The sequence below is a fragment of the Athene noctua genome, chromosome 15 (assembly GCF_965140245.1).
Source record: "Athene noctua chromosome 15, bAthNoc1.hap1.1, whole genome shotgun sequence".
In the NCBI taxonomy this organism is placed as follows: Eukaryota; Metazoa; Chordata; class Aves; order Strigiformes; family Strigidae; genus Athene; species Athene noctua.
In genome coordinates, this window is record NC_134051.1 from 16,466,125 (window position 1) to 16,484,390 (window position 18,266).

The window sequence follows — 18,266 nt, forward strand, 5'->3', positions numbered from 1 at the left end:
AGCAGTTGCCACGCTGCTGCCTTCTCTCACACCACCGTTCAAATTAGGATAAATCTCACCTCTGGAGGTCGGCACCTGGAAAGCGAAGAGCAAGAGGAAATCTCTCGTAAATACAGGCAACAGAAAGGCTGTAGGAACACCCGCACTGTCACTGCTCGCCAGATCTCGGCTTCCGCTCGCCCCCTCCCAAGGGCGGCGGTGGTTGGAATAAGGGAGCGTTTGTCCGTCTGGGGGAGCCCAGCCGGGAGTTTCACGGGTGCCCGCGCTACCGGGTGTCCCCTCCCCGTACGCCCTGACAGGGGCCCCCTTCCAGGACGGCAGCTTCGCCTTCGAGCGCTGCCCTACCCGCCACTGGCGGCCCACAGCCCGCCGGGGAGGCAGAGAGGGGCGGCCGGGGCTGCCGGGCCGGGCGGGCGAAGCGGGCGGTGCCGCGGTGTGGCGGCGGGCGAGGAGCGGGGGGAGGCCGAGAGCGGAGCGGCGGGCGGGGCGGGGCTCGAGGCGGGCAACCTGCGGCGGGCGCCGCTGGCCCGGCCCGGCCCGGCGAGGCGCGGCGCGGCGGCGGCCTGAGGCGGGGCGGCGGGATGAGGGTTAATCTCGGCGCCCTCGCCCTCGTCCTGGCCCTGGTGGGAGTTTCGAGCTTCGTCTTCCTCGTGGTGGGCATCACCACGGACTTCTGGTACATCATCGATGCCTCCAAGCTGGAGACGTCCCGCAACGGCACGGACGCGCTGAGCTCGCACTCGGGGCTGTGGCGGACCTGCCGCGGTGAGTGTCCCGCCGGGCAGCGCCGCTCCCGCCCGCCCCACGCGTGTCCGCTCCGCGCCGGGGCCAAGCGCCGGGGGGGGGGGGGGGGCGGCGGGCGCGGCGGCTCCTTTCCCCGGCTCGGGGCCTCGGGAACGGCGGCGCTGGGCCCCGCCGGAGCGGGCCGGGCAGCGGCGGGGCTCGCCGGGGGGGCGCGGGGACGGCGAACCGTCCGCTCCCGGAGCCGCGTTTTGCATTCGCTTTGAACGCAAAATAATTTAATAAACGTTAACTATTTGGAAGGAAAGACATGTCTTTTCATTTGACTCAGGGGGAATTAAGGGGCGAAAGTTCTGGGCTAAAGCCGTCAAAATGATAAATAATATCATAAAGAATATAACTATAACATTAAACGAGATATAGTTTAGATACATACGTAATATCACTACAAATGATGTGAATAGAAAAAGTATTGGCTTGCAATGTATATCTTCTATAAAAAATACAAATAAAATCGACTCAATCCCGTACTAACTACTACATACTAACATACTACATACTAACTACAGGTAAGTGACTAAAGACTCACCAGGTTCACCCAGTAGTTGTGCTGCGTTTGGTCTTGCTTGGTATTTCACAGTTCTGGATTTTAATGAAAGATCCATAACCCCTCTGTGGATATAATAGGGGTTTCCCCATTTAGTTTAATTTGTGTGCCAGGTATATTACTTTTGGTTTTGATTCCACCGTTAAAAATAAGGAGTCAGGATTGTTCATCATAGGCAAGAAAGGATGTTACTTGCAGTGGAGCAGGGGAGAAGGAGCAGGTTAGAGGAATTCTCCCCTTTGCTGTACCCTGAGCCTCACTGAAAGAAGCAGCTGTTTCCCCTCTTGACTTCAGTGGACAGGCCCATGGGAGCAGATCTTGGCCACTGAAAATGGTCTGAAGTGCTGAAAATCCCCCCCTTCCCTTCCCTTCCCTTCCCTTCCCTTCCCTTCCCTTCCCTTCCCTTCCCTTCCCTTCCCTTCCCTTCCCTTCCCTTCCCTTCCCTTCCCTTCCCTTCCCTTCCCTTCCCTTCCCTTCCCTTCCCTTCCCTTCCCTTCCCTTCCCTTCCCAGGAATGACTGTTTTAAAAGCAGATAATGTTATATGAATTATATGCACACAAACACACACACAAAAAAAGAGGATATATTATAATAAGATACTATAGCGTAACTTTTTCTCCTTGTTTTTTCCTTTCTCTGTTAGCGAGGAGCGAGTGTTACCCTTTGATAAACCCCTTCTGGCACGAGAATGCAAACATCACCGATTCACACAGACAGCTTTTGTGTGAGTAACTTTTCTGTTATTTCTGTACTTCCGTCCACCCTTCCCACCCTCCTTGGCCACTTCCAAGGTCCCATTTCTGATTCAGAAGGGGAGCTCTGAGATAGTGTTTTGACTCTGCTTCTGTGCAATATTTGTCACTGCATGTGGTCTTTAATTGGGATTACTGTTGAAATAACCGTCTGTTTGATGTCAAGTTCAGCTAGTTTCTTCCATAGGAGCAAGATGTTTCTGCCTGGAACGGCTGAGGAAGGTACACAGTTGTTAAAAGGTAAAAATGTTCAAAATCCCCTCAAAAGAGTTTGATCACTGAAAATGCTAAGCACACATTTAAACTAATCTTAAACTAAGACACCTACTTGTCTACCTTTTCAGTGGGATTTCTTGCACTGAAAAAAACCTTAAGTATGTGGGAATTTAGGAAAATAATGACTAAAACCAGTGTTCAAAGTCTTTGAAGAATGTAATGTTCAAAAAGATTAAGTTTCTAGCTGTGTTGGTTGATGTTTCCTTCTTTTTCTTTAGATTCATTTGTCAATGTCAGAATGTTTTCAGCAGGTCCAAACCAAACATTTTCAAATACTTTTAGGCTTCCCCTTGAAGGTGATTTATCTTCTTTGCATCATATTCTGCACAATGCTTCATTCATAAATGCTTGTATATGAGCTTGCTTTTAAAAAATTTTTTATCTGCCTACCTCTCTTGACTGTCTGCTTTACCCTTGCAAGCAGAATATATGCGTTTTTTCTGTGTCTTAAAATGGTACTCTTTCCCTCAAAACTGGCCATTTCCCTGAGCAGTCCTTCAGAGAGGCTTGGAGTGTCTTTAGTCTCTTGGAGCAGCATCTCATGATACAGCTGAAAGTGCAGCAAATACGGTGAAGTAAGCCTGCGAGGGGCTAGTGGTAATGTAGCTGTGTCGCAACAGTAACTGGAAAGTTAAAGTAGGAATAAGATCCCAGGGCTATAAACCAGCAGTATAAACATCTTGGCAGGTTCAAGACTAACAGTACAGATTGTCTCCGTGCTTTCAGATTGAAAGATGCCATTTCATTAATCTTCCTTGCTTCAGACAAAGGACCTTAGCTGCTTGATGTTGCTGAAAACTGTGAAAATGTTCAGTGAAAATGATTGTCTGCTGGATCACTTTGCCTTCGAGGGTTCAAAGTTAATTGAACCTAACGAGACTGATCCCACTTTGAAGTGTGGGCACCTCAACCATTTATGTTGGGGGTAATCTAAAATTTCAGAATAAAATTATTAGCATTTCGAAAGTTGTGTTCATATTTGCAAAAGATACCTCCGTAATTTTTCTCAGGTGAGGAGATTTCAGTTTACAGCTCTTCAATAAAGCTGAATTCTGCAAAAACAAAAGCAGAGATTATACAGAGCTCTTGATTATAGAAATGATGTTGGCTTGGAAACAAAGGACAGCTCTTTGGGAGACACGAAGTGTAAGAAAACAGTGCATATGAGTAAAATATGAGTAAAAATTGGGTTCATAACTATGTTTACAGACTCTTCAGAGCCTCAGAGAAATTTTTTCTCTCTCACTCATATCAGGTACTATTTTTAGGTTCCTTCAGGTCTGCAAGACACTTGCAGATTTTATTATAAGCCAGCATAGTCTGCCTAAAAATGATGAGGTAAGAAATCAAAGACACTTCCATTGAAAGAACCTACTAGGTTTGATTAGAATGTCTTACAGAGTGAAGTTTTTGATATTTTATATGTTCAGCTTCAATGCAGTTTCTGTGTGGTGAGGCGACAGACCTACAGCAACAGAAGCTGAACATAGGAACTGCCATGTCGGTACGTCTTAGTTCTAGGAAATACAGATATTTCTAAGTGACATCTAGGTTTGTTAAATATTGGTATATTACCTTCTACTTCAGCCTTGCACTTCTGTCTTAAATATTTTCTGACTGTCGTCACTGAATCATATTTAGACAGATCAGGGCAAACCTTCATCTTCATCTACAACACATTTTAACCAGAATTTTAGAGGAAAATTCTGGGATTGTAGATTCCAGTGTGGTTACAGTAATTTGTTCATGTGTTGCTATATGGGGCAAACAACTGTGCTAATTGCACAGCTTTAATCAGTTACTTCAAAAAATTATTCTTTTCTCTGCGTGTGCCTGTGCAGGTGTCTGCGTGAGGCACATTCATATGGAATTAATCTCATTCTGTCTAGCTGTACACCTGTATTTCTCACTGTCTGATGGGCAGACTGAATTTCAGAAGCTCTGGCAACATCAAACATATTTCTTGCCAATTTTTCCTAAAAAGATTTCGAAGGGCTGTGTCCTAATCTAGGCACTTAAGTAACAGATTGGGAATCCCGTCCCCCATTCTTCAGAGGTCCCATACTCGTCCTGGCATGTCTAGCTAGACACAAGTGCCCAAAAGATGTGAGAAAGTCTATACCTGAGTGCAGAGAGCTGGGTCTTAGTGGAAACAGAAGCCTTCAGTAGAGAATGAAAAGGCTTCACGTTCCCTCCCTCTGCATTTCCAGTCTCTCTCCTCTTCATCCCCAGCAGGTTCCTTTTAGGCTTATTGTGTCCTTCAAATAAAGCTCCTGGCAAATTAAAAGCGTTGGGTGTACAAATTAAAGTTCTGTGCTACCAGCAATATTACTCAGGCAATCAACCTAGGTCTTGTTAAGCCTGAGAGTATGATGTATTTCACATCACGGGAGTACTCTAGAGCAATTTCTCTAATGGATTAGACACAAGGATGCCTTCTCCTGTACATTAAGCTTCCATTTCTTTTCTTACCACTCCCTCCAGCTGAACATATGGCATATACCCTCTCTCTCCCTCAAACCCACAACATATGACATATTTTCCTACCACATATCACATTATGGCATGGTTATATATTTGTTTAAAACGTCAGCCACTGCCTAAAGAAATATAGACTACCTACCACTAGCTTTTCTGAAATTTCTGCATTTTAAAAAAAAAAGCTTTTTACTAGAGATGTACATTTTCCTCTGTCCCATACAGGATTAAAAAGAAAGTGTCACTTTTCACAATTTAGACAGTTATTGATGACCACTAGGATTAAAGCTAGTCCTCTGAAAGTCGGCTTTAAAGCTGAAATCTGTCAGCAAAGACACCCCAGAAATCTCGTCTTGCCATGCATTCTCCTGTGCCAGCTATAGGAGACAAGCAGAAGGCACAACTTTTTTTTTTTCCATGATGAGCTGAATCCATCTCTCAGTAAAATGGTAAAAGAAGGATGTCCCTTTGACTTCAAAGGAAGCTGCATCAGGAGTTCTGAGCAGCTTTGCCATTTTGCAGCAGCAGAAACATTCAAAATCACATCAAAATACCGAGGGTCACATACAGAGAGGGAAGTTGATGCATAGAAGGAATGGCTGTATTTAGTTGACTGAAAATTTTTCCCGAAGAGTTGCAGCTCTGTAAAATAATTTCTTTCTGAAAAACCCTCCAAAAACCATTGTTACACTGGGGAAATGTTACTTTTTGGCATTCTTGTAATAGAAATATTTTTCAGTTACCAAAGTCTGTATTGTTAATAATTAGTAAATACCAGTATAGATTTAGGTAAAGAAGCACCAGGTGTGATCGTTTCAAAATTAACAATTTTGTAAATATTTCTTAGCAAAATCAGTTTGTACTCTGGACTCGGTTTAAGTACCTCTTGCAGGACAGATGAGCTGTCAAAAGAAGGCAGTAATGTGTTTGCTGGAGACTAATGTGTCCTGTCAAAACTCTTCTGCCAGCTTGACTTTTTGGAAACTCAAGTAACCTGTTCCTATGTGTCTTAAGTTACAGCCTGATGATGACCTCTGCTTGGTAACATAAAAATTACTTCCATCTGCATTCTTCTGAACTCAGTGCTGTATGATTTGCTGATCCTAGAAAGCTGTGCCTAAGGTTTTTTTCAAAGCATGGTGAAATTTGTTAAAATGTGGAGAACTTTGGTCTGACTTCTCCCCCTCTTCTTACAGTTTAAAACCAAATTGCCACAAAGCACTTTTTTTTTTTTTTTTTTTTTTTCCTTCCCCTTTTGGCACATCAAAGCAACATCTATAACATGTTACGTGGACAAAATGTAAGATGCCATTTTGGTCCAAAGATGAAAACATGCAAAATTACAAACCAGATAATTTCTCTGGAATCTTAGTTTTGCACCCCAGGCTGGTACAGGATTCCATCTACACTGCAGAGCTGGGGTTAGTGTTATGAAAAACAATGTGAGAGGAACTACTGTTATTTTTTAATGGCTGCTTGGTGTGCCCCTGACACAAACCAACTGCATAAGGTACCTACAAGGTATGATTAAGCCTCTGACAATCCTGATTGTTTTGTTAGTGACATGAACAGCATGGCCAGTGGTTGACTTCCTGTTGCAAGTAACTTTTTAGTGCTCTCCTCTATTCCTGAGCCATCCAGAAGATGTGGTTTTCACTTATATATGGCTGGAAGAAAATGTCTTTATTGTTATAAAACCAGGACTGGAGTGTGCAGCTGCCCATGCACAACTGCTTAAATTATTCTCCCCAGAGTATTTTTATATTTTCTTTTTAGATATCAGTGTGACTGGAACCATGAGGCTGCAGGCATGTTAGTGCTTCCTGCAGGGAAACAATCTTTGCAATAGGGGCAGTTACTGATACCTCAGTTATAACATAACAGATGCTTTGGTTTCTTGCTCACAAAAATTAGTTTAATAGTACTGTTAAACTAGACTGGATTTCTTTACAGCATGTGGACCCTGTAACAGGCACTAAGCAGCAGCTCTCACACTTCACCCCACTCTTAATGCACCTGCTTAATTTTTACTGAGTTACATGATTATAATGTTATAATCCCAGAATGCCTTATTCTTTGGCTGCCGTTACATTTTTTTTTTTTTTTTCCTGAGGGTTTTACAGTTCTTCACAGTTTTTCCTTTTAGATTTAAGTTATCAGAAGGAAACAGCTGGTGCAGGAATACCTGGCCAGAGGCCAAATGAAATAAGACCCAAATGATGTACGTAGAAATTCTAACTTAATTGATACAGTAGGTGTACACCTAAACAGACCTGCTGTGTTTCTGAGCAACAGCACAGTGCAGAGGTTCCAGTGGACATTTGCTTCAGTACTTACAGAGGATATTACAATAAATGCATACAGAAATTCGAGATAACTTTAGCATCATTGCAGCTGAGACCTAGTGAGTGACAACTTCTGATGAACGTTCTCATTTTCAAATTCATTGGTATCGTAGCGCTGGGATGTGATCCACAGTGCATTGCTTACGTTTATCATTCCATCCATTCCTAGGATTGAAGGTTTTCATCAGTGCCGACCTGTACCACGTCTAGCATCATTTTATTTCTACTCTCTGCAGTTTGTCTCCCAGTTTAGCTCAGAGACTTGTTGCATGAGAAGAGCACAAAGCCAAAACATGTAACACAAAGTCCAGAGCTCAGCTGTTTATCCTGGGATAATCTAATCCTGTGAGCTCTCCTCCACCATCATCTTTTTTCTACTGAGCAGGAGGGAAGCCAGGCCTTCATGTCCCTGGGGTTCAAGCCCAGAAGTCTCACGTTTAGCCAACGACAGCAGTTCTTTTCTGTTGTTTCCCTTCCTTGCAAGCAGGTCAGTCTTTCTGAGTACAGTTTGTTCCTGGCTTTGCCAAGTAGCCTTCCAGAGCGGCCCCACTGGTTTTAGTGACTGCCAGCATTCTGATTCAGCTAGAGGCTTTTCTCTTTCTAACTGGCTATTTAGTTACTGCTGGGGAAGATAAACAGATCCTTAATTAAGCTCTTGTGAGCTGCTGCCATTTGGAGTATTTCTGATGAGGTGACTATTACAGATTTCTAGAGACTTATTTGCTATTATAAGCTGTTCAAATGAATCCAAAGTTTGTTTGAAACAATTAAGCTCCAGCATGTTAACAGGAAATGATTGACAAGGCTGTTAGACCTGCAGTTGGGTACTTTTGAAACCATTCATTTTTTTCTAGTTCATTTCATGGATTTGTGTTACAAACAACTCATCAACAACTGTGTTGGGTGGTAGTGTAGAAGTGTCTGCCAGATTCACAGATCTGGACACACAGTGCAGGTGTCATTCTTACAAATATTTGGTCAGTCCTCTAGTAAACCAGCATTGTCTAGCTGGTGTAAAACTTCATTAACTCAGATCAAGCAATTAAAGTATGTTTTTCTACAAAAAAAGGGGTGGTTTTTTTTAAATGTTCGTCAGCTTGTTTCAGTATTTTCAAGATTAAACTGTTGGGTCTTTCATATTGGATTGACAGGGAACTTGGGTGTTGAGAATTAGGTGTGGGAAACTCAATTCTGTTTTACAGGAAGGTGCACATACCTCTTGAACAAAATGCTTAGGTTCTTGGTTTTTTTTTAATACTAGATTAATTTCATCAAAATGAAGAGTTATATTATAATACATAATTTATAGATAGGTAATCTACAACCTATAAAACATTACAATGACTGTAATAATAATGTTTTAAGTTCTTTCACAGATGACTACTGAAGACAAAACCACAGAAAGATATTTTAAGTCATGTCCTTCTATAAACTAATTCTGTCCCTCTAATCAAGGAGTATAATGGCATAATCTCATAGGCCAGACAGCACAAATTCAGATTCCTGGGTGGTTTCCATGGCAGCATTTTAGAATAAGTTTCCCAGGCAGTTGCAGATTTCATAGAAGGACAAATGGGTATTAGGTATTGGACTAGAATACTGGAGGTGATAAAAGTAATGTTTAACCAAATACAGTCCATTAAATATTTGATTTTTGAAAAGCTGCGGGTGATTGATGAGAAGTGTGATCCCAGCTGTGTGTAGGAAGAGTAAGGCTCTGTCACAGTGGAATTTGTGGGGTTTGGCTGAGATGTCCCTAAAACCTGTATTTTCACTGAAGATGGCACGAAAATCAGAGTTATTCTGATATTGCATGCAACTGGCACAGTTCATTAATATAATCTATGACACTCCCCAGGAGAATACTCTGGTATGGATTTGTTTTCCTTGAGCTTGGAAAGGTTACATTCAGAGCCTTATCTTCTTCACCTGCACTTGTCCTGGGTAAGGTTACAGTCCTAGCTGCAGTAGCTGAAATCACACCATGAAAAGGAAAGTCACAGAAATAGCAGCTGTCAGTGCTGCAGTCCTGAGGTATAGTTTGTTAGCAGCAACTTGGACTGGTGAATGACACCTGGAAAATCGCAAAGCACAGGCTCAATGATGAACATGTTTATGATTCTTCCCTCCCAGCAAAGCTGGGTCCGAGGGCAGAGTTGCACCATTCTTACATTCTTACTTTTAAAATGTTAATGGCATCAGATTTTATCCCCCCGCCAAGGCCTTTTCACCTCTTACATGCAAGACCAGATCTAAGAGGACACATGGATATCAAAATGGTGGAGAATACAAATCAGGCCTAATACCCTCAGGAAGCACAAATGGGGCAGAAGACTAGCCTGTTCCTGCTGCCTCTGTAGAATATAGGAGCTAAATTGTGTGCCAAATATCTATTCTGTCACATCATGTTGCATCACATCCCTGACAACCACTTCTAACTATATAAAACTCCTCAACTGAGTTGCATGGCTATTTCTCCTCTTGGTATTCAACTAAGATTTGCAAACAGTTTTGACATACTGGTTTATATGCAGTAAGCTGAAGACTGATTTGACTGTTAGCATCTGAGAACTGCTATATGTCTGGGTTTCTTAGCCAGCAACGGCAGCCGTGGCCAGTTTTGCTGAAGGAAAGCCTAGGGAGTATCCTCAGGTTTAGAAGCAAGGAGAGAAAGTGCTCCCTTCAATGCAGAATGCTGAATTCCTGCTGATCCTGATGTGGGCATGTGTGGGACTAAATATGAGAATATAATACCAGTGTAAAGAAACAGAAATGGAAGAACAATTGAGCCACCTCCCAAAAGTTTGTCATTTGCCTTGTGAGCATGTTCTGTACTACACAAAACAAATAATTATGTCTTGAAACCACGTTCCACTCAAGTAAAGAAATTAACAGTGTCTTCCTGGATCCCATGCAGACTCTTCCTAACTCCAAGGTTCTAGAGCTGAACAGAGATACGTCCATGATTGTGTCGTATCTTTACAATGATACTGAAAAGGATAAACTGGATCCTCAGCCAGTAGCAGGTGGAATACCTCCAATTCAGTGGGCAGTTACAGTGACTTAAAAAAATGATCATCTGACCACACGCAAACCGATCTCTTAACTGACTCCTTTTTCTTGGGCACCAACTAACGGTGCATTGTTGTTCCTCAGTGAAATTAAATGAGACACTGAAGCCTAGAGCCCTTCAGAAAATGGATATTAAGTTTTCCTTTCTCAGTAACTCTGCACTTCACTCTGGTATGAAATAAATTGATAGTGGAAGCTGGAATTACTTTTTTTTTGGTTATTCTAGTAAAGGTCGGGTTGAAGGTTGTGGGTAGATTGCGTGAGAGGGAACAATGACACAAAGATGGTTTATGATGGAAAAAACAGTGTGGTATGAAAAAATACATAGCAACCCTCTGTTTACACAGCCATTAAAATGTTATAGGGATCAAGAAAGACCAATGTAAAACATTTAGCATGGAAGGAAGCAACCAGTTGATGTACTTTGTGAAGCTGCTGTAGAAAACGGTGACAGACAGAATCAGAGCTGGATGGGAAAATTTACCTCTAGCTGATGGTTGGCTGCAGCAAAGGAAAAGGTCAGCAATTTGCTAGATCAGTTCAGCAGAGGACATGTGACAGAAAACATTTAACCAAAGCATCTGCTGGATCTCACCACCCAAATAGAACAATGCTTCTCTCTGTGGTCTGTATGATTCCGATAACTAGGGCTAGTTTTTACTGAGGTTGTCAGTGACTACCTGATTTGCCGTGCATCACCTGGTATCCAGCTAGGCTTAATATCTGAGAGCAGTTTAATTGCTCAAGGATATCCAGGTAGACATATCCTTTATATTTGTGGTAACTGAAACACAAGCTGTGATCCTGTCAAGGGCTTTCTCTGTACGTTACCTTTTTCTCCATACCATATATTTGTCCTGCCTGAAAATCCAACTCCTTGTTTGTGCAGCACAGAATAAGGTTTTGATCCTGATCAGGGGCTCTGTACACTATAATTGTTAGTACATCCAATGACACCATAATGAAATTATAAAATATTAACATTCTTAATTTTTCTTCAGACATGCATGGAACATTTGTCATCCTGATGCCTCTCAGCCTGATATTGATGATTTTTGGAGGAATGACTGGATTCATCAGTGTTCTTGCCAGGGCCTACCTACTGCTTCTAATGACAGGACTGCTTTTTCTTTTTGGAGGTACTCTATCAAACTCCCATCTTAACTGTTTTAAATAATAAGAGATTATATCTGGGAAACATCACACTGTCTTCCAGGGAAAAAAAGCTAAGCAAGAGTTTGCTTTCAGAATAATGCTGATGTTCATTCACTTGGTGTCTGCTCATCCTGACAGAATTCTGGAATAGAAAATTGCCACTTAGAGTCAGGAAAGACAGATAATCACACACAACCATACATCCTTGGGGAGTGAGTCACACTTTGAACACAGTGTGTTTGCTCTGCCATTAACACAAAAGATTTAATACCTTCTCAGCACAGTGCCCAAATTCTTTACAGACTGGGTAATGAAATAATGGAGAAGTGACTCTGGAATTAGTAAAGCATAGGGTTCAATAGCCTTGCAGAGATTTTAAAAATACTAATAAAACTGACATTTTTTCAAAGGCATTTGCATTGAGTTCCTGAAAAGGGTTTTGCTAAGCGTCCCTGGGTTAGCTTCATTGTTAGTTTTGAACTAGAGTGGTGTCCCCAAACTGTGGGTCCCAAAAGGTAACCCCAAGGAGTTATTTTAGTTGGAGTGTAACATTTGAATTTGAAGCTAGTAAAACTCTTTTACATTTTGTTTTCTATTGGTTTTGCTGTAACCAATATTTCTGTGTTTTAGAAAGTAATTAAAAAGAAAAACATTCTGTCAAAGTAGGAAAACTGGGTTTAAATACATTTTAATTTTCTTCTCCAAATAGATTTTCAGTACTGTTTCACAATGTAACTTGAAATAAATTCTCCCCAACAGAGAAGGGGATGCTCAGTTTTGGCCCTCATCACCTGGCCATACAGTCCTGTTTCTAAGAAGAGAATGGTAAGAGATTGCTGGAAGCAAGTGGTGCTGTCTCAAAGTCTTGAATGACCTTTTTAGTCTGAAATGCTCTTACAAAGACCAACCATCCCCTATTATGCTTTTCTTCTGGGAAAAAAAAAAAAAACAAAAAAACCCAAAAAACTATTTCCTTGGAACATCAGAAAGCTGTATTCACTAAAAAGGCTCAGGCTATTTGAAAACTACTCCATATAGTAAGTGAAAGATGAAAAGCTGTGAAGTGCAAAGCATGATTATCCTGCTGAGGAGTGGAGTACTGTGCCTTTCTAAGACACTTGGGGTTGCAAAGAGGGAAAGGAAACACAAAGACAATATTAGGAGAGGCGTGCTTGAATATGTTCTGAAGATGCAACTAGTGCTGTTTCCCAGGACAGCATGAACAGACTGCAGGGTGGCCTCTGGTGTGAGACCAGACCCTCCTCCTCCTCCTCAGGCAAGTTTGTTCAGCTGTTTCAGCTATGTAACAGCCATGCACGGTTTTATAGGATATTACAGTTTGTGAAGTTTGGTATTGATTAGATAGTTCTATCTCAACAGAAAGAAATACTCTATGATGGAATTCCAGAAGCCTGAGTTTTTTTGAAAATACCGGAGCTGATATGTTCCACATCCCAGGACATCCTACATGCTTCCCCATTCTTTTGAAATGCAGCCACATTTAAGGGGAATAATAGGACTCGGCATACCTTGTTGAAAATGTCATCAAAATAGTCATTTCCATTTCTGCTGGCAAAAGGTACAAAGTAAATATTTTCCCCACCCTTGCAGAGGACTAGAATAAGGTACAGGCGTCATAGCATTGTTAAAATCAGGAATATGAGTACAAATTTTGACTGTTGGATAACTCAATACTCTTCTGTCTTGGTGTGCCTCTACTCAAACTTGTCTTTCTAGAAAAAATAAAGCCTCATCTAGACTTACACTGTGATTTGACAGAAAGCCAGACCAAAATTTTTCTCCCTCAGAATTAGATAAGACATTATCTCCTCCTACAAGTATTCCAGTATCTACTTTCCCTGGGCTGCAGGGCCTTTCTGTCGCATCTTTCCTGCCACTGATCCAGTAAAGTTATGACTTTAGCATACGTCCTTTGAGTGACATAGATGCCAGGCCCAGGATGTAGCATGTACTTGTGCTAGATGTGCCATTCTCTAAGTTTGCTAGCTTCTCTACAGTCCTTTCATTCTGAAAACATCTGGCTTCTTGTTTGAGTGCCTTTATTAATTTATTTTTAGTCTGCTCCAAGGATGTCTTTGGCCTCATTATTTGGAAGTGATAAATACTCATGGCTCCACCAGACTTGGTGAGAGGTGACAGTAAAGACTAACCCATATATGTTATAATACAGCATTAAAAACAGATGTGCATGCCTTAGATATCTGTAAAAGATATGGCTAGATATTTATTGTAGGAGGCTTGCTCCTATACATTTTGATTCAGTATTTAACAGTGAGAACACATTAAACTCAATGGACAGAAATAACCTTCCCTTTACTTCCCTCTCAGCCTTCCCCAAAAAACAGTCTCAACTAGATTTCAAAGGTAAAGAGGCTAACCAGTAATCTGGCCTGGGTAGATAGGAAGGAGTGGCAAAGAAGCCCTAAGAGATATCCAATTAATTATTTTTAATTTCTGCGGTGAATGCTAACTAGCTGAATATGTTTTTCTTTCTCAGCTCTTGTTACACTTACTGGGATCAGTGTCTATATTGCATATTCAGCTGCTGCCTTCGAAGAAGCTCTCTGCCTCCTGAGGAGGAAGGATCTTCTGGTAGAAGTTGACATCAGGTTTGGCTGGTCGCTGGCACTAGTTTGGGTCTCCTTTGTCACAGAAGTGCTCACCGGGGCTTTGTTTCTCCTGGCAGCAAGAGCTGTGGGTGCGAAGCGGCGACGTGAGCAGGCGTTATGATCAACAGGTATCACTGCAACAACAGAATCCCGCCGAGCCCAGAAATGGGGATTGCTTGGTCCATCTGGTCAGTAGGGGTAATAAAAGTGGCAAGGCTCTGACTGAGTATCTTCTCAGCTGCCGTAAACTTTTTCCCTCATAGTCAGCTATAAAACACAAAGATTCTGATAAATCGGTAAAACATTTCAAGTGTCGTCAATAAGGAATCCCTTCTGACTTTAGAAGAAAGTACACTGTAGTGTTAGTGTTTCCCAAATAATTTCAGCTGGCATCTCATAAGACATCTCCATTCATTGTTTAGAACAAGGCAGTTTTCTTGCTTTCTTTTCTCCTTTCTGCTGTTCCAGCAAAGTGCCTTGGAGTACCTCGCAGGCCAGTATGCACAGTCCGCTTAGCTTTTGGTTTCTCCTCTGAGACTCCTGATAAGGATGCCTGGGATTCCAGTCATGCTGGCAGCCTCTACCAGCGGCGCTGCTCCGAGGTGGCTGCTTTGTGGTAGGCAGTGTGACCTTCCTGCTGCCTTGGAGCACCGTAGGAATGGATGATGTCTATACACCTGAATCCAGGGAGAGACTGTGAGGTGTAGATATCCTCAGTTAATAGTGCATACTTATGGTTTTGTTGCACAGGGTGAAGTAGAAAATAAAGATCCAGAATAGGAAGAACTTCAGAGTGTTTGGAGAACTTCCGTGATAATTCCAACACTAGGGCAGAGCTAGGATATCTGAGTGAGGTGAATTAATCTTTACCGTGGCGTACACTTTCGGTGTAGGATCTTTCTTTCCCTCATGTCTCCCCAAAGAGTCCCATCCTCTCTCCTGTACCACAATCACACTATTTCTTTGTGACAACACAGAAAAATGGGATGATTTGAGAAACCAGAGAAGCCCAGAAGCCTAATCCATGTCAGCTATATATAATGTCTAAGGAGAGACATGGCATCGTGTTTTCTTTCCTAATTTTCTAAAAATGTGCTTTGGTACTGTGTTAAAATGAAAAGATATAGGGCATAGATACTGTGAATGACTTGATTTTAGTTCTCTGGCAGACAGTAGTGACTATGATGGTGAAGTGTGGTGCAGTGGTGAGTGTAGTGCAAGAGAAAGATACAGCTGCTTTTCCAGATGTTTTAACTAGCCACTGTAGCCAGCCCCACTCTATCAGATGCTCAGGCTACATACTTACCTCTTTCAGGTTGTTAATAGCTGCTTTTTCAGTTCTGTAATGCAGAAGATTTATCTGATGCATTTCAATTCTGTAGTGCAGAAGATGTATCTGATGCCTTTCACAGTTTTTGCATAGCAATTTTGATGGTGCTTCCTTTTCATGAAATTTGTGCAAATGCTTTGTGATAGAATATGTTTAACTTGTGCTGAAAACTGCTGAGTAAAACTGAACAGACAGAATACCTGAATTTCATCTTAGGTGCCAAGAAATCTAATTTTTCTTTATTAGTTTTTCCTCTGGGTTTAACAGAAAATTTACTTCAGTGCCCACTGAAGTTAATGAAGAAATTTTCCCCTGACTGCTGTGGCTTTGAATAAAGACGTGAATGTGTTAACAGCTCTACTACATTTCTGTTAGATCTTGTATTTCTGGAGGACTTCAGCATATTACAGTTGAAGACTCTGACTCAGGAGCTGTGTCAGCAAGGCACACTGAGTTGTTGGGCAAGTCCCTTGTACTTTCTCCAGCAGTGCAAAGGGCATCATTTACCTACCTCTGTTAAATATCAGAACAATTTTATCATTGTGTCTTGTGTTAAAGATTGCACATTTACTCTTACTGAGCTCGGCTCTAATCTTAGTCCCACACTACCAATTACTTTACAAAAAATAGTGTCAGGGAGCTTCCGAGAGCTTACAGTCTTTGGAGATAGAGGGAAACATTATTACTACCATGCTGTGAATGGAGAACTGAGGCAGAAATCTGCCCAAGGTCACATGAAACCAGAGTTTCTGAATCCCCGTCTAAGACCTTAGTTGGCAGACCTTGCTTGTTATCAGAATGAAATAAGGCTAGAAATCCTGAATAGACTGAGCACTAGAATTTCTGTGAATAGCCAGTACAATCTGCTGATTCTCATCTGCTCCCACATTGGTTTTCACGTATTTTTTCATGTTGGGACTATGTAATTGAATTATTTTCCAAGTTGAAGCATACCAAATCAGCTCTATAACAAGAGTAAGAAATAAATCCTTTGTAGCCAAAATTCCATGTGCTTAAGTGAATTATGTAAAATGTAATATTTCTATGGTTTGGTGCTGGTGCTGGTGAAGCTATTTATAAAACAATTTGTGTGATGTTACTCAGACATTACTGTAAGCTGTAACAGTAAAATATAATCTGAGTTATTTTTTGAATATTTATCACAGATGTTATTTTACAGTGGTTCTGAATGTTGTAAAATTAAATAAAATGACATCTCAGAGCTGGGGATTATTTATCAAGATAGGGAAGAACTAAGATACATATTTTTATTTAACTTTTTCTGCAGATCTGTTCTACAGTTATATGATGCTTTTGAAGTGCCTGTGTCACATGTGGTAGGTATTTATAAGATACTTCTGCAGCTGCAATATAAAATACTCAAGTGATCAAACCTAATTAGAAAGCCAATGAATCTGTTACTGAATTAGAGCAGTTTTCATTTCAATAGCTTTCCTGAATTTCTCATTCTGTCTTTCTGCAATATCTGGCACAATGGTAATAAAGAGTATCTTCTGCTCCTGAATGTTTGTATAACCCCTGAATTTCTCTGAAATTCCCTCTGAATACAAAGAAAACAAGATGGTTTGCAATTGTCAAATAAGCCTTGAATGTTTTGAAGGATTATGCTAGAAAGAGAAAACATCCTAGAAAGGACTTTATGTAATTTGATACAAGTGACCTTATCAGGTTCTTCCTCTCACTGAAACTAATGTTTATTTAATAGCCAGTTCTTTGCTGTATTTTCCCCAAAACGTGTTACTGAGAGGAGGACGCTGACTGTTACCATTACTTTCTGGTGAATTGCAAACTCATAGGTAATTGGCCTCGTTTAAAGTGAAGAAAAACAGATGTACTGAGCAGAGCAGTACTGTGCTGAGCAGGCAGTGCGCAGAGCTACTGCCAGTACGAATCACTAATGTAAAGGCATCCTCAAGGGATGGCAAAGAGATGTAGGGGAGAGCAAAGGAATCCTCGGGGGTGAAGAACCTGCAGATAGACAAGATGTTTAGGGGAGATGTACAAGGATTCAGTCTGGGTCTGTGCTGTTCCTGAGCTGGCTCCTGCAGGGCAGCTTGGATGTGTCTGTATACCCGCCTCTGATGTCCGAGGGGACATTGTTGGTTCAGACACAGCTGCAGTTAAAGCAGCTCCATACGTCTGTTGCTCAGTGATCCAAAGCTAGGAGACCTGACTGACTCTATGCAGACACACGTGATTCATAATGTCCTTCTTCCAAATTTAAAAGGATGGCAGGTTGGAGACCAAACAGGACATGCTCTGTCCATTCCTGGTCGGTGAGCAGTAGGGGAGACCCAGAACCTGCCCAGAAGTTCTCCACTGAGGTGAGCACAGCAAGACACGGAGCGCCTGCCCACTGAAGCCCTTACGGAAAACTGGAACTGGCCTAGGAGACGGATCCAAAAGACTTAGATTTTCCCAAGCTTGATTGACACCTTGGGATCTCAGGTAATCTCGGCCTCTGATTTATCACTGGCCTGGCATTGTTTTGCAACTTAAATCCAATGGTTTCAACTATTTGAGAAACAAAATCTGAAGAAATCTGAGCGTACTTCATGAATACAACTATCCTTTTCTCTGGTTCATTCTGTAAATTCCTTGCAGTGAAGCAGTTCATAGTTAACCAAGATATATCAGTAAAAAACACATGTCCCTTGGCCTCCTGACTGACATTTTCATATTTAACAGACTAAATTGACCCAGCTCGGGACTGAAAAGGTTAGAATAAATGCTCTGGCTTTGTACTAGAGAATCAGACTGTCCCCAGAACTGGTATAACCATGCTCAAGAGAGACTCCCCCTCAGTACTCCCAGTTTGTTTGCTGAGTGGGCACAGGTGTTGGCCCAGCAATTGCAAG

At 41.8% G+C, this 18,266-nt stretch overlaps 1 protein-coding gene across 2 annotated transcripts; it reads left to right on the top strand.

Moving 5' to 3' along the window:
• Window positions 1-544: 544 nt before the first annotated feature.
• TMEM114 (transmembrane protein 114) lies at window positions 545-17,742 on the top strand. Of its 2 annotated transcripts, XR_012634595.1 has the most exons (6): window positions 545-765; window positions 1,993-2,073; window positions 11,274-11,411; window positions 13,946-14,185; window positions 16,676-16,724; window positions 17,636-17,742. XR_012634595.1 is itself a non-coding variant. In XM_074919242.1 (4 exons), exons 1-4 carry the CDS (start codon window positions 582-584, stop codon window positions 14,176-14,178), a joined length of 636 nt encoding a protein of 211 aa, XP_074775343.1. In that variant the 5' UTR covers window positions 545-581; the 3' UTR covers window positions 14,179-16,897. The 2 variants fall into 2 exon arrangements, 1 of the variants encoding a protein (XP_074775343.1); XM_074919242.1 differs by lacking the exon at window positions 17,636-17,742 and having other exon boundaries at window positions 13,946-16,897.
• Window positions 17,743-18,266: the final 524 nt, after the last annotated feature.

Coding starts and splice junctions, on each gene's coding strand:
- TMEM114 (XM_074919242.1), top strand. CDS start 582: ATGAGGGTTAATCTCGGCGCCCTCGCCCTCGTCCTGGCCCTGGTGGGA. Junction 2,074..11,273: donor TTCACACAGACAGCTTTTGT/GTGAGTAACTTT, acceptor ATTTTTCTTCAG/ACATGCATGGAACATTTGTC. Junction 11,412..13,945: donor ACTGCTTTTTCTTTTTGGAG/GTACTCTATCAA, acceptor TTTCTTTCTCAG/CTCTTGTTACACTTACTGGG.